The sequence below is a fragment of the Ornithorhynchus anatinus genome, chromosome 1 (genome assembly GCF_004115215.2).
Source record: "Ornithorhynchus anatinus isolate Pmale09 chromosome 1, mOrnAna1.pri.v4, whole genome shotgun sequence".
NCBI classification, from domain to species: Eukaryota; Metazoa; Chordata; class Mammalia; order Monotremata; family Ornithorhynchidae; genus Ornithorhynchus; species Ornithorhynchus anatinus.
In genome coordinates, this window is record NC_041728.1 from 128,713,481 (window position 1) to 128,736,209 (window position 22,729).

Genomic DNA, 22,729 nt, shown 5'->3' on the forward strand with positions numbered 1-22,729 from the left:
AGCTTATCGTCTAAAAGGAATGTGCCTACCAATTCTGCCTACCAATTTTACTACTTTGCCAAGCACTTGTTACAGTGCTTTGCACACAGTAAGCATTCAAAAAATTACCACTGATGAACAATGGCAACCAGGAAGTGGGACTGAGGAAACAACCCGATGCCACAGAAATGGAGGGCATGTGGGAGCTCATTCATTCAATAGTATTTATTGAGCGCTTACTATGTGCAGGGCACTGTACTAAGCGCTTGGAATGAACAAGTCGGCAACAGATAGACAGTCCCTGCCGTTTGACGGGCTTACAGTCTAATCGGGGGAGACGGACAGACAAGAACAATGGCAATAAATAGAGTCAAGGTGAAGAACATCTTGTAAAATGTTAGCTCAAGGGAGCTCTCTCTTGAACATTTACAACATGGGAAGCTAGATTACTGCATCAGCCTCCTTGCTGACCTCTCAACCTCCTGCCTCTTCCCACTCCAGTCCATACTTCACTCCGCTGCCTGGATCTTCCTTCTACAGAGAAGTTTAGGACATGTCATTCCCTTCCTCAAAAACCTCCATTGGTTGCCCATCCACCTCTGTATCAAACAAAAACTCCTCACCATTGGCTTTAAAGCACTCTATCACCTTGCCCCCTCCCACCTCACTTGGCTTCTCTCCTTCGCAACCCAGCCTGCATACTTCGCTCCTCTGGTGCTTTCTCACTGTGCCTCCATCTCCACTGTCTCGCCATCAACCTCTGGGACACATCCTGCCTCTGGCCTAGAATGCCCTCTCTCCTCAAATCCACCAATTACTCTCCCTCCTTTCAAAGCCTTATTGAAGGCACATCTCCTCCAAGAGGCCTTCCCAGACTAAGCCTTACTTTCCTCATCTCCCCCTCCCTTCTGCATCACCCTGACCTGTTCCCTTTGCTCTTCTCGCCCCCCCCCAGCCCCACAACACTTATGTATATATCTGTAATTTTATTTGTTTATATTGATGTCTGTCTCCCCCCGCTCCAGACTGTGAGCTCATTGTTGGCAGGGATTGTCACTGTTTACTGTTGTATTGTACTTTCCCAAGCGCTTAGTAGAGTGCTCTGCACACAGTAAGCACTTAAATGCGATCGAATGAAAACCCTAAGGTAACTAAAGATTGCTCCCTGATAAACTTTTATAGTCATCATAATAACAATTGTGGCATTTAAGCACTTACTATGTGCCAAGCACTGTACTAAGCATTGTGGTACATACATGATCATCATGTCAGACAAAGTCCCTGTCCCACATCGGGCTATGAATTCTCGACACTTTTGATTTGTTGAACCCTATCTAGTTTTCTTGCACTTCTAATTTATCTCCACACTGAATCTGTCTCCCTCCCCAAATTTAGATTGTGAGGGGAAACATGTTATAATGGAATTTCATGTAATCGCTCCAGTATTTTAGAGTATGCAAAGCATATGACGTGATTAGTGAGAAAAAACATAGTATTTACCGGAACCTCGCCCACACCTACAGAAAAGTAAAAAATGGACCATGCGAAACTTTATTTTAAAATTTTTATGGTATTTGTTAAGCTCTTAAATGTGTGCAGGAACTGTTCTAAGCACTGGGGTAGGTACAAAGTAATCAGGTTGGACAAAGTCCACGCCCTGTATGGGGCTCACAGTCTTGGTCCCTATTTCACCTGATGTACCTGAGGCACACAGAAGTCCAAGGTCACACAGCAGACAAGTGGCAGAGCCGGGATTAGAACCCAGGTCCTCCCAACTCCCAGGCCCGTGCTTTAACCAGCCCTGCAACTTTCTATCTGGTGCTGCCATTTATTAACATTATAATAGGGTTGCAACTGATGGCAATAAGCATCACTTGACTGAAACTTTCACATCCTGTGCTCTGGGTTATATTATTAATTTTTTTCAAATCGTTACTTGTACCTCCTGTACCAAAGTACACCTTGCTACTTCACAGGACTGTTCTGAAGGCCTATTTGTTCCAAATATGAAGGGGGTTGGTTTTATGCTGAGTATCCATGGAGACCGGATGGATACAATCTTGTTTCACTTCACTGTTGGCTAGCAATGTTCCAATGTAAATGGATACTTGGAAATAATATCTCCAAATCTAACTCTGGTAGTGATTAGGAGTTCCCCTGCAGTGTCTTTATCCAGGCAGAGCTGTATGGAAAGTGACTGATTCCCGGGGAAAGTGGATACCTATTATTCAAGTGGCTCACCTACCTGCACTTCTCTGGGTGCTCATCACGTTTATTGTTGAAATCCAGCGAGATCTTTGCATCTAGCCCAATGCCAAAATAATTGTTCATGACACACTTCTCTGTGTAACACTCTCTGCAATGAAAAAAACAATGAAAACCAAATTCTTCCTCGCAGTTTCTTGACATGCCCCCTCCATCAAGAAGTGATACGCTATTTTCTCCAGTTCGAAACATTCTTCCTGATTCCCTGGGGAACAGGAACTGAGGGAAAAGAGATCAAATTCCCAAAGGATTAGCACTATGATTTCAACACAGAGATTATGCTCTTTAGTGGATATCCAAGGTAAAATATGAAATTCCTTCCCCTAGGTCTTGGCGGTAGTTTAGAGACCATTACGCTCAGAGATAAGAGAATGGTCGAGAAGGATTCTAGGATTCTTGGATTCTCTGTCACTGATTGGAAGAAGAAAGGAGCACTGCAAGCGACAGAGGAGAGGTCTGCCTACCAAAAAAAGTGGAGACAGTAGTGGTCTAAAATACTAATACCGATGGACTAGACCATGTGTATTGGAGGGAACAAAGATTTGGGGAAGGTACAGAAAAATGGTGCAAGGTTAGCTTCTAGCAGTTCTATGCACAATGAGAAACTCTGCTAAGAAATATAGCAAATTTTCATGAGAAAAATATCTGCACTGCATTTTCATGGGAAAAGAAATATTTTACCTCACCTTCTCAGGAATGACGGTGGAGTTTAGTTTCTTTTTTTGTTAAATAGTATGTGCCAGGCACTGTACTAAATGTTGGAGCAGATACAAGATAATCAGGTTGGACACAGTCCATATCCTACATGGGGCTCACAGTTTTAATCCCAATTGTACAAGAAGAGCTAACTGAAGCACAGAGAAGGAGGATCAATTAACCAACATTATTTCCAGAGCATCTATAATGAATAAAGCACTAAACTAAGTTATTGATAGAGTTCAACAGAATTAGACACAACTTCTGCCCAAGTAGTTGACAGTTTAGGAGTTTACAGAAAGACACTAAAATAAACTACAGATGGGTAGGAGGGGAAAAGGGGGACATAAGTACATGAGTTAGTGCTTGAGTAATAGGTTATGTAAGATATACACATAAAAGCTATGGGAGATCTCCGTTTGCACAGGAGTGCTGAAGGAGCAGTTGGTTTGATAAGTGCTTAGTACAGTGCTCTGCACATAGTAAGTGCTCAGTAAACACTATTGAATGCATGAAGATTAGAAATTCATCAGGGAAGGCCTCCAGGGGGAGATGGGATTTCATATGAACTTTGAATTCATTCAATCACTCAATCGTATTTATTATTATTTTTTGAAGATGGTGACAGTTGTCTGTGAGGGGAAGGGAGTTCCAGGAAGTGGGGAGGACATGAGCAAGCGCTTAGTACAGCACTCTGCACAAAGTAAGAGCTCAATAAATATGACAGAATGAATGAAGAGGTTGGCAGCGAAATGAAAATGAAGCTCAGTGGGAAGGTTAGCTGGTGAGGAAAATATTCCATTAGGTATTTTAGTAATCTATAATTGGTGAACCTGTTCCTACTTCTAAGGCATCACCACACTGCAGCTTCCTGGAAAGCTGACACTCCAATTCCTCCGACATACACAATAATAATAATAATTAATAATAATGATGGTATTTGTTAAGCGCTTTTTATGGGCCAAGCACTGTTCTGAGCACTGGGGTAAATACAAGGTAATCAGGTTGTCCCAAGTGGGGCTCACAGTCTGAATCCCCATTTTACAGATGAGGTTATGTTATGAGGTTACAAAGAGAAGTTATGTCTTGCCCAAGGTCACACAGACGACAGGTGGCGGAGCAGGGATTAGAACCCAAGTCCTCTGACTTCCAAGCCCGTGGTCTTTCCACTAAGCCATGCTGCTTCTCCTACAAGGAGCAGTGATATTCATTCAACTCATTAACTGGTTCCACCCAACAGAAATGGATCCTCTTCCTTTTTACCAAAGTGATGCTCTTCCAACAACACACCCTCTCCCATGGTTGCTATCTGCATACTCACAGGTTTTCTGGTTCGGAATTAAAAGGATCCGCATTGATCAGTAAACGGCTGATGACGGAACCCCCAGGCAAGGAACCAGACATCCCAGCACGAATATCTGTAAAAGCAATAACAAACGGAAGTTATCAAATGAGGGAAACTTGGGCCTCTGAGATGGACCCCCTTTATGTTGAGCCCTTGTGGAGAATAGCAAAACTCCCCCCAAAGCCAGGTCTTAGCAAACCTAAGCAGAGAAAGGAGGGGTATTCCAACGTCCCTGGAATGATGTACGCATTTTCCTGTCTGGGGTCACTCAGTGCACTCCCCACTGCAGATATCTCGCGGTGGGGTTGGGCACCTGATGGAAATACTGTCATCTGTGCACCCGACCAAGCCTCTGCCATGCTCGGGCAACCTCGGGCCTGACGGGACCGCTCTGAGTGCAGGTACCGCTGTGGGGAACTGGGCCCAAGACACCCACTCCCACATTTGGGGTAAAGAAAGGGGGTGGGGAGGAATAACTCCCTGTATCTGTTCTAAAGAGCCATGACAGCCCAACTCTCATCTTCCCCTGTCCCCCCTCTACAGAGGAAGTTCATTGTGGGCAGGGAACTCCAGCTCTGTTACGTTGCACTCTCCCGACACTCAGTGCAGTACTCTACACACAGTAAGCGCTCAATAAATACCACTGATGGATCAAAGCCACAGCAGCAGCTCACTGCCAGCTCCCTGAGGTTGCCATGGGGTTGATGGAGTCTGGTTGGGCTGGCAAGGAATGGTTGGGACTCTGGTTGCATGTTTGGGCTGCAGAAGAAGTGTAAACCCTGCCAGTTCCTCAGTAGCCAAATATGGGGAGACTGGGTGAATGCCTGCATTATCGTGATCTGTTATTAGTACAACACAACAGAACGGCAGGAGAAAGGAAAATCGGAGAAACTCACATCACACTGAAAAGAAAAAAGGCCTAGAGGAAGGGGCAGAATAAGATCAGACTGAATATCAGAAAGATCCGATTGAAGGGACAGGAAGGAAAAGAGGAAAGGGTGGGGGTAAAATGAGCAAGATGGCCACAGGAAGAAGTGGAGGGAAACAGAAAGACGTGAAAGACGAAGAAGAAAAAGTTAACAGCAATACTGTGAAGAGTCTGAAGAGTTCTAATCTCAGGGGCTTGAAAGAGGATGTGAAAGTTTGGGAAAGTTTAATAGGGAAAACTCACATCTCTGCTCTGGGAAATAGAGCTGTTTACATAATTTCTATGCAAATTTCAATCAAGATGTGACAAAACTACTTTCTCATTTGTAAATATGTCGAGAATCTAGCTAGCTCAGTTTTGGGTCCACATCAATCTTCGTGTAGTAATTATGGTATGGTATTAATCATGGTATTATGGTGCCGCGAAAATAAGATTGATCCTTCTACAGTAAGATGTTAAAATTAATCATTCTAATACTTGTATTTTCATAATGCCTCTTTTTGAAGAACTCATAACATTTTAACCTCTTTTAAAACTATTCAACCTGCCTCCCTCAAAGCAAGGGAGGAGCTGGTATTTCTAAACCAATTTTATCCACAGCGAAACAGAAGCACAGGTTAATGAAACGGTTTCTCCAAATTCACCCCGCCAAGGAGATGAAGCTGAAACTCAGGCTTTCAGTTTACCAGACCATGCTGTTTCCACTGAGATCATGTAAGCGAATTTAAACTCAGTGGTGAAGCCCTATTGCCCTGTCATGACACAGGAAGGGTGTTTATGTTCCTCTACTTCACATGTGTTTATGTTCCTCCACTTCACACTTTTGATTGTTCAAGATGACTGGAAGACATCAAACAACAAGACCTTTTCCAACTAGCAAGGGCTTATCTCTACAACTCCTTATCAAACCCCCTCTTCCTGTAGTTCTGCTCCCTCTGCCCCACCAGCACCCATGGCTTTCGTTTGTACACACAGCTGCCGACTGCACTTAGGCTGCTGTCAACCCCTGGCCCAGCTGGCCGCCTAAGTAGGGGGCTGGGTTACACTCACTCGGGTACAGAATCTTTGTGTTCAGCATTGGCAAGTTGTCCCGGTTTCCTGTCTGGGGAGGAAGAGATGCAGAGCTGCCCAGCGACAAACTTCCTTTGTTTATTAGCTTTTCACAAGGGGATTTGGACCCTGTGAAAATACAACAGAAAACTCAGAGTGACAAAAATAGTGTCCTATTAAAACACGGAGGAAAAAATATCAACTCTTTGGGGACCCTAGGGGCTGAGGGAAATAAAGAAAACTTATAAATCACTTGCCAGCCGTATACTTAGAAATCGAGCCACAGGAAGGAAAAGTATCGCAAGAATGGTGAAGGACAGAATTAAAAGCATAGCAGCAAAATCCCCGGGTCAGTCCCCAGGGACCACAGAGAGAGAGGCAGAGTTCTGACCCCATGACTGAGGTGAAGATAGGAGGAGTTGTGTGTTTTCTGTCCGGAATGTGTTGGAAGAGAAGAAAGGTATCCCACAAACTTTCAACTTAGAGAACACCTAGCAGCAGAGAGCATTTCTTTTCAGAGGGATAGCAGGTTAAGAGCACATTTAAAGAGGGCTGAGAACCCTACCAAGGCAGGTTATGGATTCCCCAGTTCTGGAGATCTTTCGAGACAATGAAAGACAACCACTGTACTGGGTGTCATTCAACAGCTTATAGGCAGAGGGGTGGCTCTAATAGATGCACGTAATGTTTATACATCACACACTTCAAAGAATGCCCAAACAACCCACACCTATTCCTAAATTTAACAGTAACGCTAGCCCTTAGAAGTAACCCTAACATCTTTGATGAAGGAGATTATTGGTGGGTTGATTTCAATTATGGAAATATTAACAGTAAGTTTGTTGACAACTGGACTTTCGTTATTTGGCTTTAGGAAAGTCTTCACCCCTCTAGTGGGCTGAACTGAAAGATCCCTCAAGGTCTAGTTCAGCTCTATCTTCAATTTGCCCATCCCCAAGCTCACTACTGAAAGGCAAAAACACAACTGCGTTTAGAAGTGATGACCCCAAGGAACTCAGGAGCCTAAGGAAGTAATTGTGAAGGGGGTGACAGCATCTAGACACCTCTGCTTCCCTGCAAGGTCTCCAGGAGCTTGTAGGGAGGGTGAAGGAAAAGCGTGGAAAAAGAGGGACCGAAGACTCTCCCTTGCTCTCGGTGCAATGGTCTACTGTGATGGAACTTTAGCAGTAGGTATGGAAACTACAAGAAAAGCTGAGGTTTCTGGTGTGTGGGCAAATTGTTGTCTCAAACTTCCTCATGGTCACGTCTTCAGAAGCACATGGTTTGGGGTGGTGGCACTGGCATGGAAAACAATCAGACTTGAATAAGAATATCATGCAGACACAGACTGCAAGTGATGCAGGAAATGGTAATATAGAGGTGGGATTTGCATAGTCACCAAATGGGGCATTTAAATTATTCTTGAGCGAGAATGCATGGAAACAGCTGATTACTTCCACAGGCTTATGAAATACCACATATTGGCCAAAGGGATCCAGACGGAATGACTTGGTACCTTTCCGGTGAGTCCTCCCTCTGGAAACTCCACAGTTCCCACCGTGAGATGACTGCAGAGAAATTTTGTCCTCGCTCTTCAGTTCTTTTCCCTCTTCTGAAGCAGAGAGACCCAGGAGGAAACCTTCTTGTTCTTGGGTTTGGGCATTTTGCTCATCAACAGCTGGGAAGTGAAACAGTGAGAAAAATATTTATCAAAAGCCTTAGAGATGGATTAAGAGCATGATCATTACGTCTGTGGCTGACACTAAGATGGACTTGGTTGCTATCCTGCTAGGCAAGAATAGAACTGAAAGTGACCATAAACAATTAGAAAGACGGTCTGCCAAAAATAACAAGGAAGTACACTAAGGGATACAAAACAACCTGGATAGATACAAAATGAAAAATGACCGACCAAGCAAAAAAAGCAAACACACACACACACACACCTGAGGGTCATAATGGATCACAAGCTGAATATCAACAAGCACCCTAAGGCTATTGGGGGAAAAAGAAAGGTGGCAAGTAATAAATGAAGAACAATATGCAAGGACAGCAATGACCAGAACAGAATTACTTTGCCAACTGGACTAGGTTTGATTTTTGGCAACTACATTTTAAGAGATGTGTGGAAAAATCAGAGGAAAGCAAGAGAATGATTAACACAGATATTCTTTAACTGGGTCCTGTTACGTACTCCAAATATAGAGAATGCTAAATAAATGTTGTTGAATAACTGATCCAGTGATAAAGGGCTAAGGGAGTTGGGAATTATCATCTAAAGCACAAGGAGGTGACAACAGTCTTTAAGAATATGGAGGATGAATTTCAACTTTAGACAATCCCCAACTCCCTTAGCTCTTTCTCACTGGATCAGTTATTCAACAGTTACTAATTAAAGAATAGAGGTTCTGAAGTCAGAAGGAGAATACTTCTGGCAATGGTCATGGCCTGATATCGCATACTCACAGATCAGCTGGAGTAAGAGGCTTCCTACCATTTGGCCCAGCCCCATGTCAAGACATATTCTGTGATGCCCCCAAGATTAAGTTGAAAGGAGGTGTCGAGTGAGTCAGTGTGGGGCAGGGGTGGGGAAAACCAAATTATTCTACCCAGCCTGTCACAAAGTAACAGATAATTTTTACTGAAATAACTCGGGGGGTAGATATTTGAAACAAGTGCTATCTGCCATTTACTTTGAATCTGTTGATACTCTCTCATTTCATTTCCTCCACCTTCTATTCCTTTTCCCCCTTCCCTTGTTCTTTTGGAAAGCAACAATTTAAAAGTGATAGAGTGCCTTGGACTCTTCAGAGAAAATCTAAAAAGCCAGTAAGTGTAAAATGTAAATGAAATCAGAGGCAGCTCAGCATCCACTGTGAGAGAGAACCCCCTGGATTTTATGGTAAACCCTGGAAAAGACCGCCAAAAAGCCTAGGGAATTTTCCTTCAAGATGAACTAGGTAGGATAAGACAATCACCTGTCATGGATGTCGGGGCTAAAAGAGGCTCTTGAATTTAGGGTTGGGCAAGTACTAAGATTGGTGTTAATTTTACAATATAATTAACTGTTTATAGCGTTATTAAGCAAACCCTGCTCCTAGCATGCTCCATGCCTGCTGGGCCAGGGCTAAAACCTGCTCCCACCAACGCTGCTCCTGAACACTCTCGGACTCTTCCACCACCGCTGAGGCTTTGAGCCTATTTTATGATGTATTTTAACGTTTTATCCTTTCTAATATGTCTGTCTCCAATATCATTTCCCAGTTAAACTTTTAGATTGTTAGCCTCCTGAGAGGCAGGGTCTGTGTCTTATTCCCACCTGTGGAATCTCCCCCAGCTCACTCTGCACCCAGTAAGCGCTTAATAAATACTATTACTACTACTAAATAGTAGAGTAGACAGAAGATTGAAATTGGTGGACCCAGTCCCTCTTCCAGAGGGGGTCAATAATCTTCTCCCCCATTTTAAAGATGAGGAAACTGAGGCTCTAGGTTCCACAGCAGACTAGTGGTCTGCTGACTCCCAGAACTATAAGAAGCAGATCAGTGTGGGATGAAACACTAGTATCTCCCGAAATAATCTACCGTTGCTTACTTCTTAAGGGAAGGTACTGAAACGTGAGTATGTTCTTGCATTAATTACCTTTTTCTGCATGCTCTATAATCTGACGAATAGCTTTCTTCAGGCTGTTGGCTCTTAACATAAGCTGTTCCCGAGGTCGGAATATCTGAGGCCGGGCTGGGCAAGCAGATCCCACTGAGCGGTCACTGGTGGAATCACAAACACTCCCAGACCCCTCTCCATCTTCAATTTCTTCTGCAATCGTCGGGGGTGGGGTTGGGAGAGAAGAGGAGGCTTGAGACTCATCATTTAGTGTCTTCAACAGAGAGTCCAGCTTCTCCTTCAGGACAGAGCACTGGGGAGTGAAAGACAGGGCTGGCATCACAATATGCCTTCTATAAAAAAAAAAAACCCCAAAAAACTGCTACCTCCTTGGGCAGTGGCAAAGAACCTCTTATCTTTTGTCTTCAGCGCCCTCAAGATTGTAAATTTACTGTGGGCTGGGAACATGGCTGCCAACTCTGTTATACTGTACTCTCCCAAGCATACAGTACAGGGCCCTGCACACAGTAAGTGCTCAATACCACTGACTGACTGTCTTTGTAACGGCAAAACCACGTACTCCCAGTTCAGTCCTAACATATCTATCTTTTCACAGTTCGTTTTTACCTAGAACCCTGTCAGAGAACAACGTGGAGCTGTTTGAGCTTGGTAGACCATTATCGAAAGAGACTGCCTACGCGTGTGTACTCAGGATCAGAACGCGTGAGTGCTTCAGGACGTCTTTTCCTTAACGGGAGGTTTGGCAAGGATGCGCCGCTTGCATTACAGGAGAACTGGGTGTGCTTCGAGGGCTTTGACCAACTTACCTTTCTAGCCATGACCTCAGACTCCTCTGAGCTCTCAGTTGCCTTCTCATAGGCCTTCCCCACTCGAGCCACAAAATCCTTCACTGTCTCACAAAGCACTCTGGGAAAGAACAGAGACAAACAGAGACACTCACGGAGTCACTACTGTGATAGGGGCCAGGGAAATTGTTTTGCAGTGAAAAGCCCGCTTATGTCCTTGTTTTTAATCCCCACCTCCTCCACTGATCAACTGTGTGTACTTACTTGGCTGATGAGATAACCACAGAGTGCTGATCAGAGGTCAGTATTTTGGACAGATGAGCTGCAACAGAATCTTCATAAAAGAGAATTTGCTGTACCTAGAAATAACCAAAACCAGCTGGCTAGTAACCCTTTTTACCAGTTAGTTTTTTTCTATGCAAAGTTTGGTGCTGTCATTGAGATTATCCCTGCGCAATTCCTTTTAGAGAGGTACTGAACTAGGAAACCAAATCTGTATTCAGATCTGTTGGCTCACAAGCTAACTGTTAAGATTTCTGAAGTCATTGTGCAGGTTTGTAAACCTTAATAAGCCACCAGCTAATGGAGAGCTTGGAAAAATCAATTTTACATACGCTATTAGCAAAAGAGCCAAGAAGAAAATGTCTCTATAGCTTCCGGTAGCCTTTTAACATCATTTACTTATTCCCTGCCTATTTGACTCGGGCAGTTCCTTCTCTCCCTGGGAGCCCCATTCCTGTTGGAAAATCTCCTCTCCTCTTTCCAGATCCTCAACTTCTCAGGGAAGAGGTAGCTACCATGGACACTCGTCTCGTTGGAGGACAGCGACTTTAACAAACTCCCTGATTACTCCTAGACCCTTTGCTTAGGCTTCTTACCTCAGAATCCTCACTGAAGTCTTCTGTGACCGTGGAAGAGGAAGCTTGGCGAGGAAGTTTGGTTTCATATACCATGATGCTCCACCTGAGGGAAAAAAAATTGCAATTGCAAAAAACTGCAGACACACTTCCAGCTCACGGTCTAGCATGGTTCACTGCTAATGTAACTCAAACCTCCTCTGAGCTTTGTGTCTTCTAGATAATTGCAAACTTGTTCACATATTTGAGAGTAGACTGGGAACAACTTGTTTGTTTCCCAACAAGCACTATGTGTCAGGGCTCTGAGCATCAGGCAACAATCTTTCTATTGCAGTACTGGCAGTTTTCCATATAGGATGGAGCAATAAATTGACTGCCTTCTGAGAAATAGAGATTACTTGAACAGGCATAGGTGTCAACTCCCAGGGAGAAGGCAAGGGGAAGGGACAACTGGCTTCAAGGATTTCTAGCTAGTTTTAGGCTGCTTTCCCAGCCCTGTTCATCCCACACCTCTGACAAAACCATGGAGATTCTGACCAGAGCTAAAAAGATCCAAATGAAAAGATGTCTGACCGATTAGCTCTTTAAATAATAATAATGTTGGTATTTGTTAAGCGTTTACTATGTGCAGAGCACTGTTCTAAGTGCTGGGGTAGATACAGGGTAATTAGGTTGTCCCACGTGAGGCTCACAGCTCCCCATTTTACAGATGAGGTAACTGAGGCCCAGAGAAGTGAAGTGACTTGCCCACAGTCACACAGCTGACAAGTGGCAGAGCCGGGATTGGAACCCCTGACCTCTGACTCCCAAGCCCGTGCTCTTTCCACTGAGCCATGCTGCTTTAAAGGCTGCCTGTCACTCTCAAGACCCACCCAGCTTGTTCCCTTCCCACATAAAAGCAGAGAAGCAGCATGGCCTAGTGGATAGAACATGGGCCTGGGAGTCAGAAGGACCTGGGTTCTCAGCTCAGCTCTGCCATTTGGTTGCTGTGTGACTCTCAGCAAGTCACTTCACTTCTCTGTGCCTCAGTTAACTCATCTGTAAAACGGGGATTAAATATCTGTTCTCCCTTCTACTTTGAATGCGAGCCCCCTGTGCGACTTGTACTTACTCTAACGCTTAGAACAGAGTTTGACACATAGTAGGCACTTAAATACCATAAAGACGGTCTGTCCTCTTTTTGCCCATGGACACAAAATGAAAAGGTGGCACTCTATGCCTACGGCAACCAGAATAGTTACATATCTCTTTTATAGCAGAGGAGAGTGGGACAACGATTTGAGCCAGAATTCCCTTGGAGATGAAAAGTCTGAGGGTGTATTTTAATAATGGTCTTCCCCCTCTAGACTGCAGGCTCATTGTGGGCAGGGAATATGTTTGCTATATTATTATACTGTACTCTCCAAGTGCTTAGTAAAGTGCTCTGCACACAGGAAGCGCTCAATAAATACGATTGAATGAATGAATGAATGCTCTGCACACAGTAAGAGCTCAATAAATATGACTGACATGGACTGTATCTACCAACTCTACTGTACTCTCTCAAGAACTTGGTACAGTGTTCTGCACAATAAGCAATTAAATACATTGATGAACAACAACATGAAGGATTATTACACAGAGAATGGTGGTGACTTTTTGCTTTTTTTGGGGAAGCAGCGTGGCTCAGTGGAAAGAGCCTGGGCTTTGGAGTCAGAGGTCAGGGGTTCAAATCCCAGCTCTGCCACTTGTCAGCTGTGTGACTGTGGGCAAGTCACTAAACTTCTCTGTGCCTCAGTTACCTCATCTGTAAAATGGGGATTAACTGTGAGCCTCACGTGGGACAACCTGATTACCCTGTATCTACCCCAGTGCTTATAACAGTGCTCTGCACATAGTAAGCGCTTAACAAATATCAACATTATTATTTTTATAGTTCTGGGAACAGAATAAGGGTAAATATAAGAATTTCCTGACTGTCAGATTTGTTAAGATGTGAAATGTCTTAATTTCACATCTTAATCTCTTAATGGTATTTGTTAAGCACTTTCTAGTAATGTCGGTCACTGTAAGCTCACTGTGGGCAGGGAATGTGTCTGTTTATTGTTATATTGTACTCTCCCAAGAGATTAGTACGGTGCTCTGCACATAGTAAGTGCTCAATAAATCCGAATGATTGACTTACTGACAGGCACTGTACTAAGTGGTGGGGTAGATACAAGCTAATCAGGTTGGACACAAACCATGTCCCACAATGGAGCTCACAATCTTAATCCCCATTTTACAGATGAAATAACTGAGATACAAAGAAGTTAAGTGACTTGCCCAAGGTCATACAAGAGACAAGTGCCGGAGCCAGGATCAGAACCTAGATCTTCTGATTCCCAGGTGTGTGCTATTTTTACTAGGCCCACTGCTTCTGAAAGCCTTCTCTGGAGGGGTTTAAATGCAGGCCAATTCTCATTAATACCAGTAAAACACAGGTGTTTAAGTGCAGTCCTGTCTGAGGACAGGGGCATGGACTTTATAACTTCTCAAGGTCTCTCTCAGCCTTTAGACTCTATGGATCTTCCCCACTCACCTATCGAGCATTTTGGTGCTGGCTCTCTCCAGCTTTTCCAAGATCTGGGGGAGCTGAGTATCATCATCACAGGCTGAACCCCAGCCTAACACGCGAGCTAGGTCATTTCCTGTACCCAGAGGCAGCACTCCCAACTGACACTGTAAAAGACAATAAGAAAGGCACAAATGTCAGTTTCCTAGAAATAAGATCACCTGCTCCCAAACCTCAAGGGCAAGTCTTTTTTCCAACATTTGGCCATATGAAGAGACCCACGAAAGCCTTTTTGACATCTAGAATATAGGAGGGAATTATAATTAATGAGCTTGCTTAAGGCATGATAAAAACAATACCTTCCAGTTCTACGGCTATAATAAACTATTAGTTTCACTGTCCTTTCGATTCGCTTTCTGCATTTCATTTTTGAAGATCGCACTGCTAACATCCACGGGCCTGAATGTTACAAACGCACAAAAATAAAGCAGGACACATTTTCTAGCTTATTATATACCAGATAAGCACTGTATCTCAGGATTGGGCTGCTTAGATGCCAAGGGGATGCCAAATGCACTATCTTTTTTAGGTTAGTTTTGGTGGGAGCGAGGAAGAGAATGGGGAGGTAGGTTCATTCATTCAATCGCATTTGTTAAGTGCTTACCGTGTGCAGAGCACTGTACTAAGAGCTCGGTAAGTACAATTCAGCAAAAAAGAGAGACAATCCCTGCCCACAACGGGCTCACAGTCTAGAAGGGAGGAGACAGGCATCAAAACAAGTAAACAGGCATCAATAGCAACAATATAAATACAATTATATATATACACATCAAAACAAGTAAACAGACATTAATATAAATACACAGAATTATAGATATGTGCAAATATACACAAATGCTGTGGGGCAGGGTGGGGGGTGTAGAGCAAAGGGAGCAAGTCGGGGCAATGGGGAGAAAGGGGGAGCTGAGTTCAACCTACTACCAGCAAGATATTAATTTGAGTTGTTTTTGCAAGGAAGCAGTGAGGCCCAGCGGAAAGAGCAAGAGATTGGGAGTCAGAGGATCTGGGTTCTAAACTCAGATCTGCCACTTTCTTGCGTGACCTTGGACAAGTCACTTAACATGCCTCAGGTACCTCATCTGTCAAAAAGGGATTCGATACCTGTTCTCCCTTTCCCTTAGAGGTGGAGCTCCATGCGGGACAGGGAATGGGGTCTAACCCAATTATCTTGTCTTTACTGCAGTGCTTAGTACAGCGCTTGGCACAAAGCAAGCGCTTAAAGACAACAACTGTTTTTTGCAGCGGTGGTGTTGGGAGGGGCAGACTCATCGACATTTTCTCACTCAGAACCCTTGTAACCACAGTGCTATCTGTAAGACAGCTGGTAGCCAGACATTTTCTTTTTTTGCCTTGTGCCTGGCCACTTTCCTTTGATTCTTGATTCTATTTATTGTCTTGATTCTATTTATTGCCTTGATTGTATTTATCGCCTTGATTCTATTTATTGCTCTTGATTCTATTTATTGCTATTGTTCTTGTCTGTCCGTCTCCCCCGATTAGACTGTAAGTCCGTCAAAGGGCAGGGACTGTCTCTGTTACCGATTTGTACATTCCGACCGCTTAGTACAGTGCTCTGCACATAGTAAGCGCTCAATAAATACTATTGAATGAATGAATTTTTAGAGTTGTTCCTTTTATGTTTCTGGCTTTAACGGCTACCTTCCATATGGATTTTTATCAATCAGGAAAAAAAATACTCTCGACCCTAAGTACAGTCAACATCTGCGCTCTGCTCAATTCAGGCTTAGGAGATGGGCAAGGGCACAGCAGGGCCTGCTCCTCTAAAGAGATCTCCCAGAGATAATCTGTTCCACGACAACAGGCTGCACCCATTAATTACGCCTGCCAACTGTTATGAGAATGGTTCAATGGAAAGAGCACCGGCTTAGGAGTCAGAGGTCATGGGTTCTAATCCCGGCTCCGCCACCTGTCAGCTGTGTGACTTGGGGCAAGTCACTTCACTTCTCGGTGCCTCAGTGACCTCATCTGCGAAACAGGGATGAAGACTGTAAGCCTCACGTGGGACAAGCTGATGACCTTGTATCTACCCCAGTGCTAAGAACAGTGCTCGGCGCCTAGTGAGCGCTTAACAAATAGCAACATTATTATTATTATATTGCCCAAATCAAAAGGGTGGGGGGGAAAAAGTGGAGTATCCCAGTGCAATGCTCCCATCTCACCATCAGGAAGCACTGCTGTCTTCCCTGAGCAACCGAATAAGATTTAACAGGGCCAGCTGTACTGGGGCATGGAGGTTATCCATTCCAAGAAAGTGTTTCGCTGTTCTAGGAGTCAGAGAAATGGGAAAAAAAGAAAAAAGAAAAGGTGGCGGGGAGCGAGGGAATGCCGACGACTCACGGCTCCTCCTCGGAAAACTTGCCGAAGGGAATTATAGCCTGGAACGGTAGCTCTGAGCGAGATGGACTATGGTTTGGCCCAACCTCTCCCTGCAGAAGTTCATGCAAGGACGTCAGGTGGAAATACGTTTAGGAGAAATGCTCAGGAATACACCCACAAAAAGGCACCTGAGGATGCAGGAGTAATAATAATAATAATAATTGTAGTTTTTGTTAAGGATTTACTAGTGTCAGGCACCGGAGTAGATACAGGCAAATCGAGTTGGGTACAGTCCCCATAACACATGGGGCTCATACTCTTAATCCTCATTTTACAGTGAGGTCACTGAGGCACCGAGATGACTTGCCCAAGGTCACAAAGCAGACAAGTGATAGAGCTGAGATTAGAAACTAGGTCCTCCTGAACCCCAGGTCTGTGCCCTGTGTACATATCTACTGTCTGTCTTCCCCTCTGTAAGCTTGTTGTGGGCAGGGAATATGTCTGTTTATTGTTATATTATACTCTTCCAAATGTTTAGTACAGTGCTCTGCATTCATTTATTCAATCGTATTTACTAAGCGTTTACTGGGTGCAGAACATTGTACTAAGCGCTTGAAATGAACAATTCGGCAACAGATAGAGACAATCTGACAAGGGGCTCACAGTCTAAAAGGGGGAGATGGCAAAACAAGTAGTCAGGCATCATTACCATCAAAATAGATACATGCAATCATAGATATATACCCATCATTAATAAATTAGTTATAATGTATACAAATATACAAAGTGCTGTGGGGAGGGGAAGGGTGTAGAGCAGAGGGAGGGAGTAGGGGCGACGGGGAAGGGAGGAGGGGCAGAGAAAAAGGGAGGGCTCAGTCTGGGAAGGTCTCCTGGAGGAGGTGAGCTCTCAGTAGGGTTTTGAAGAGGGGAAGAGAGTTAATTTGGCGGAGGTGAGGAGGGAGGGCATTCCAGGCCAGTGGTAGGATATGGGCCAGGGGTCGATGGTGGGACAGGCAAGAACAAAGCACAGTGAGGAGGTTTGCAGCGGCAGAGGAGCGGAGTGTATGGGCTGGGCTGGAGAAGGAGAGAAGGAAGGTGAGGTAGGAGGGGACAAGGGGATGGACAGCTTTGAAGCCAAGAGTGAGAAGTTTTTGCTTCATGTGAAGGTTGACAGGCAACCACTGGAGGTTTTTGAGGAGGGGAGTGACATGCCCAGAGCATTTCTGTAGAAAGATAATCCGGGCAGCAGAGTGAAATAAGACTGGAGCGGGGAGAGACAGGAGAATGGGAGATCAGAGAGGAGGCTGATGCAATAATCCAGTCGGGAATATTATAAGAGAATTTACTTTGCACACAGTAAGCACTAAATAAATACGATTGACTACCTATCCACTACGCCACGCTGCTTTTCCAATGCAAGTGGTTAACTAGCTATTCTCCCACAGAAACCTTTAGGGTTTTTTTTTATGGTATATGTTAAGTGCTTACTACATGCCAGGCACTGTACTGAGTCCCGGGGAAGGTGTAAATTTGTCAGGTTGGACACAGTCCCTGTCCCACATGGGGCTCTCTGTCTTACTCCCATTTTTCAGATGAGGTAACTAAGGTCCCAAGAAGTGAAGTGACTTGCCCAAGGTCACACAGGAGACAAGTGGCAGGGCCAGGATCCTTGTGACCCCCAGGGTTTGGACAAAACGTCACAAAAGCCTTCCATTTTTTCCTGTGGGTTTCCTTCCGTCCTTCCCCACAGACAGCGTTTAGAAGCCTTTAACAACACCCCCAAGCTACAGACTGCTCTTTCCAACTTCTTTCCTACTTTTCATCTATCTCAACAGCCAGTGCTCCCTCCACGACCTTGCCTTCGCCCAACTCCCCACCACCTTCCTCCCTCGCTCCCCAATCCCTACCCACATTATCATCTGACTGTATAATCCTCAAATGGGAAATGGGAAGGAACATCAGGTTACGAGCACATTTTGAGGCTTCAATTTTCGAACAATCTTTAGCATCCTTTCCACTTGTGGCTTTGAGAATTTCCAGCTCCCGGAACTCTTGCGTACAGTTACCTGTTTATGGAGGTTGAGGCTGTCAATCTCAGAGAGGACCCATCCAACACTGCCATCGCCTCCACAAACCAGAATCCGAAATGTATCAAATTTCTGAAATAGACGCAAGCTGTAGAGAAAAATAAATGACCTTGAGCAGAATCAATTGTCAGAGAGGCTAAAATAATTAACTTCCTTTCTTCTGGATTACACGGTTCTACTCTCTGGTGAATAGAGAGGTAAGCTAGGAGGACGTGTGAGTAAACAATAGGTTCCGGTGAAATGAAAAAATATAGCTAAAATAGTTACTGAGAAGAGATATTTTCATATTTACTGACTTGAAACTGATGGTCAGCCCATATTAGGGGCAGCATGACAGTATTATTATTCGAAGAGATAAACTTAGAATTTGAGAATATGGAGAATGAGGCACTTTTTCTGGGCTTCCTCGAGTGTTTCAGGAGTAGACCTCGCACTCGCTCTTTAAAGCTATGCCATCCACTTATGCTTCTGACTTCACTCCCTCTCACCTTTTAAAAACCCTTGCTCCTGCTCTCCTCCCCTCTCTTATTCCTGCCTTTAAGCTCTCACTTTCGGAAGCTCCCTTCCCTTCTGACTTCAAATATGTTCAAATCTCCCCCATCCTAAAAAATCCCTCGTTGCATCCCCCAGCCTACCCCAAATCCCTCCTCCCATTCCTGCCCAACCTCATGAATGGATCTGAAACAGTTGCTTCCCTCACCTCCTCTCTTCCAAATCTCTTTTTGGTCCACTACATTCAGATTTGCACCCTCATCTCTCCATCTTCAAAGTGTCCAATGACCTCCTCATAGCCAAGCGCATCCAACTCTGTCCCAATCCTTCTTGATGAGGTAACAGAGGCCCAGAGAAGTGAAGGGATTTGCCCAAGGTCACACAGCAGACAAGTGGCAAAGCTGGGATTAGAAGCCGTGTCCTTTTGACTCCCAGGCCCGTGCTCTAGCCACTAGACCATGCTGTTTCCTCATCTAGGTTAGGGACTTTAGATGTTATGTCCCTAAACGTTATGAATGCTTATCTAGACTGCTCCAAGCATTCTGTTATTACTGTCAGACTTCTGGCCTGGAAGGACCATTCATCTGTTTCAGGAAACAATATTTCTAGTTTCTTAAATATAAAATTAAAAACAAATAACTTGATGGTAAACCAGACTGAATCACCTACTGGTTAATACCAAATAAGTCATACAAGATCTAGAAAAGCAGTATTCTTTATGGATCCACAGTTCTCAGATACTTCAAATTTTTTTCATATTTGCAATTCTCGGAAGAAAAAAAGCAACAAAAACACAATTCTCTGCCTCCAGACCCAGTGCCTGGCATCATCTGTAGCATGGGAACCGTCCATTTAGCCTGGGCGGAAAATGTCACGGGTTTCTCCTGCTTTCCTGCGCTGTAATTGCTTTTTCTGACCTCGAGCTGGGGAAGGTTCCCCTTGATAACGGCCTCTTACCCAAGGTGGGGTCCTCCATTCATGAGGTCAAAGACTTGGGCAGGGTTTAGCAGCTGTTTGAATCGACGCAGGAACTTCACGCCCTGGTTGTCTCCACTTTTTGAATTGACAAAGACCAGTAAAGGGCTTGTACATGAAGGGGGACAGGTGGCCTTCCAGAACCCTATGTTTGAAGAAGGAACGGAAATATGACATGAAGGCAGAAGGAGTGAATATCAAAAAAAAAACACACCTGAAGCCACCCCAGTCCCCAACCCCACACGGTTCAAAGGGAGCTTACAAGGAAACCACAAAATATGTCCCAGGCACGTGTGTCAACATTGCATAGTTGTGAAGAGAAACTAACTCCTACACAAATCTGTCGCTGGAAGTTCGCAAACACATTAATGTGCACGGAGACAAAGTCTGAGGGAGAATTTTACCCCACATGGAGGAGAGGTGCGCCAAATGATTTCTGTTTGAAAGTTTTCTCATTTTAAAGACCTTCACGCTCCTTGATTGACCTCTTTGTCTCCCCCACTTCTAAATCTCCTCTGGAAAGCCTCTGGATTGTTTTGATCTTGGCAGGGACATTTTGCTGTGTTCCCAGGAAACACGCAAGCTCTAGGTGGTGGGTGGCAATGGAGCAGTTTCACTTCTCACTAGCTGCTGTTCCACTGGTGGTTAAGTTCTCTAATATTCTTCCCTCCACAGGGAGCTCAATACAAAGTCAATGATGCCAAAATGGCTTTGCCCAGTCCGTATTCTGTTACGTATTTATGGTTGAAAATTAATGTTATCCAATCACTAAGACAGCCCAACATAACACATGGAGAAACAGCATGGCCTAGTGGATAGAGCATTGGCCCTGGGAGTCAGAAGGACTTGGGTTCTAATCCCGACTCTGCCACTTGCCTATGTGACCTCGGGCAAGTCACTTCTCTGCGCCTCAGTTACCTCATCTATAATACAGGGATTAAAACTGTGCATCCTATGTGGGACATGGACTGCGCCCAATCTGATAGTTTGTATCTGTCCCAGTGCTTACTACAGTGCCTGGCACATAGTAAACACTTAACAAATACCATACAAAAAAAATGGAACACACTGTCCAATTAATCCCCCAATTTCAAGGATTAAATTTTCCATCTCCTCTATTGTACCTTTCCCCAGATATCAAGCTTACTTGACATTAGTTTTGTTTTGGGATTATAATCACGCCCCTCCCCCCTTTACCTCAAACACCTCCAGTGAAATGGGCTATGTTGGGCATAGTAAGGGGGCTCAAGCAGAAAGTACACTGGACTGGAGAGAAACATCAGAGAAAAGGAATATGTGAAGGTGACGGGGGAAGGCATGGGTTAATACCTACCATCTGAATCGATGCTGTTAAGGGCCGTGGGAGGAATGACTGATACTTTACAGAGGCCGAGGGGGCACTTGGTCAGTAACAGTTCTTTACATGATGTGTGTACCTGAAACAACAACCCAAATGTCATCAGTGACAATCTTCACTTGTTCCAGAAATCCTCTTCCTTCTTGAACGGCCAAAAAGGCCGAAGCCTTTCTTAAACGTAGCTCATTTTGATCACTACCATCCTGGGACCCCTTGGAGTTACAGTCTTGGGGCAGCACCATTTCTGTTTTCTAACTCGGCTAATTCACAAGTGCCTACAAGCCATGGAGGCAGGTTTGAAAGAAACATATATAAATGTCTGAATCTAAGTCTCTATGTCTACATCTACGTCAAAGTCTATGGAGAGAGCCCAATACCATGGGGAAGGCCAAAAGGAAGGAAATTAGTAATTCATTCATTCATTCAATCATATTTAGTGAGCACTTATTGTGTGCAGAGCACTGTACTAAGCGCTTGGAAAGTACAACTTGGCAACAAATAATAATAATAATAATAATGTTGGTATTAGAGACAATCCCTGTAACTCTATAGTTCATGGAAAGCCGGCGCCCTTGGGCTTCTTTATTTTGAGCAAACTTTGACGGTATATAAATAACAAATCATTCTTTTGGCTTCAGAATTCCCTAAGTCCGCATTCCTGGAGAATTAGGATCCCTTCTGGTTAGCACAACGTAGGAGTCTGCTGGAATGCATCAGCTGTCATTTCAACTAGCCCACGGGGCAGCAAAGAAACATTGCCCACGGCTTTGCCCAACTGAGTGCCTTTCTCCTTCCTTCAGGGGTGCTGGGAGAAATCTTTGAAACCAAGGCTGCACTCCAATTCTCTTTGCCCGCCTGCTTTGAAGTGCTTGCCAGGCTATGCTTCTCCAACCCTCCTCGGGAGCAGAGTTCGAGTCGGGACTTACTTCACTTATCAATCAATTTGTGGCTCAGTGGAAAGAACCCGGGCTTGGGAGTCACTGGATCTGCCACTTGTCAGCCTTGGACTTTGGGCAAATCACTTCACTTCTCTGTGCCCTCAGTAACCTCTTCTGGAAAATGGGGATGAAGACTGTGAGTCCCACGTGGGACAACCTAACCTCGTATCTCCCCCAGTGCTTAGAACAGAGCTCGGCCCATAGTAAGAGCTGAACAAATATCATAATTATAATAATTATTATTTATAGAGCTCTTACTGCAGGCACAGCACTGTGCTGAGTGCTTGGAAGGGTATACTATTAAGAGAATTGGTAGACCAGTGTCCTGTCCTGCCCACAAGGAGCTTACCTATTTCCTCAGTGGCAAAACATACTGGTATCTAGGTATTCTAGTACTTACCCTGGGCGAGAGGACTAATCT

At 44.4% G+C, this 22,729-nt stretch overlaps 1 protein-coding gene across 6 annotated transcripts in view; it reads right to left on the reverse strand.

The window, feature by feature from the left end:
* The window catches only part of DGKD (diacylglycerol kinase delta), a 140,039-nt gene that overhangs the window by 15,296 nt on the left and 102,014 nt on the right, over positions 1-22,729 (reverse strand). For 5 of the 6 annotated variants that reach the window (XM_039912852.1, XM_029065293.2, XM_039912854.1 and 2 more), the window contains 12 exons: positions 21,347-21,449; positions 19,996-20,158; positions 18,526-18,634; positions 14,090-14,229; positions 11,551-11,635; positions 10,937-11,031; positions 10,694-10,793; positions 9,906-10,179; positions 7,780-7,941; positions 6,264-6,392; positions 4,262-4,358; positions 2,225-2,335 (listed from right to left, as the gene is read on the reverse strand). In XM_039912852.1, the coding sequence (XP_039768786.1) occupies positions 2,225-2,335; positions 4,262-4,358; positions 6,264-6,392; positions 7,780-7,941; positions 9,906-10,179; positions 10,694-10,793; positions 10,937-11,031; positions 11,551-11,635; positions 14,090-14,229; positions 18,526-18,634; positions 19,996-20,158; positions 21,347-21,449 (1,568 nt within the window). The remainder of the gene's footprint in view (positions 1-2,224; positions 2,336-4,261; positions 4,359-6,263; positions 6,393-7,779; positions 7,942-9,905; positions 10,180-10,693; positions 10,794-10,936; positions 11,032-11,550; positions 11,636-14,089; positions 14,230-18,525; positions 18,635-19,995; positions 20,159-21,346; positions 21,450-22,729) is intronic. The other variant, XM_039912853.1, reaches the window with a different exon arrangement.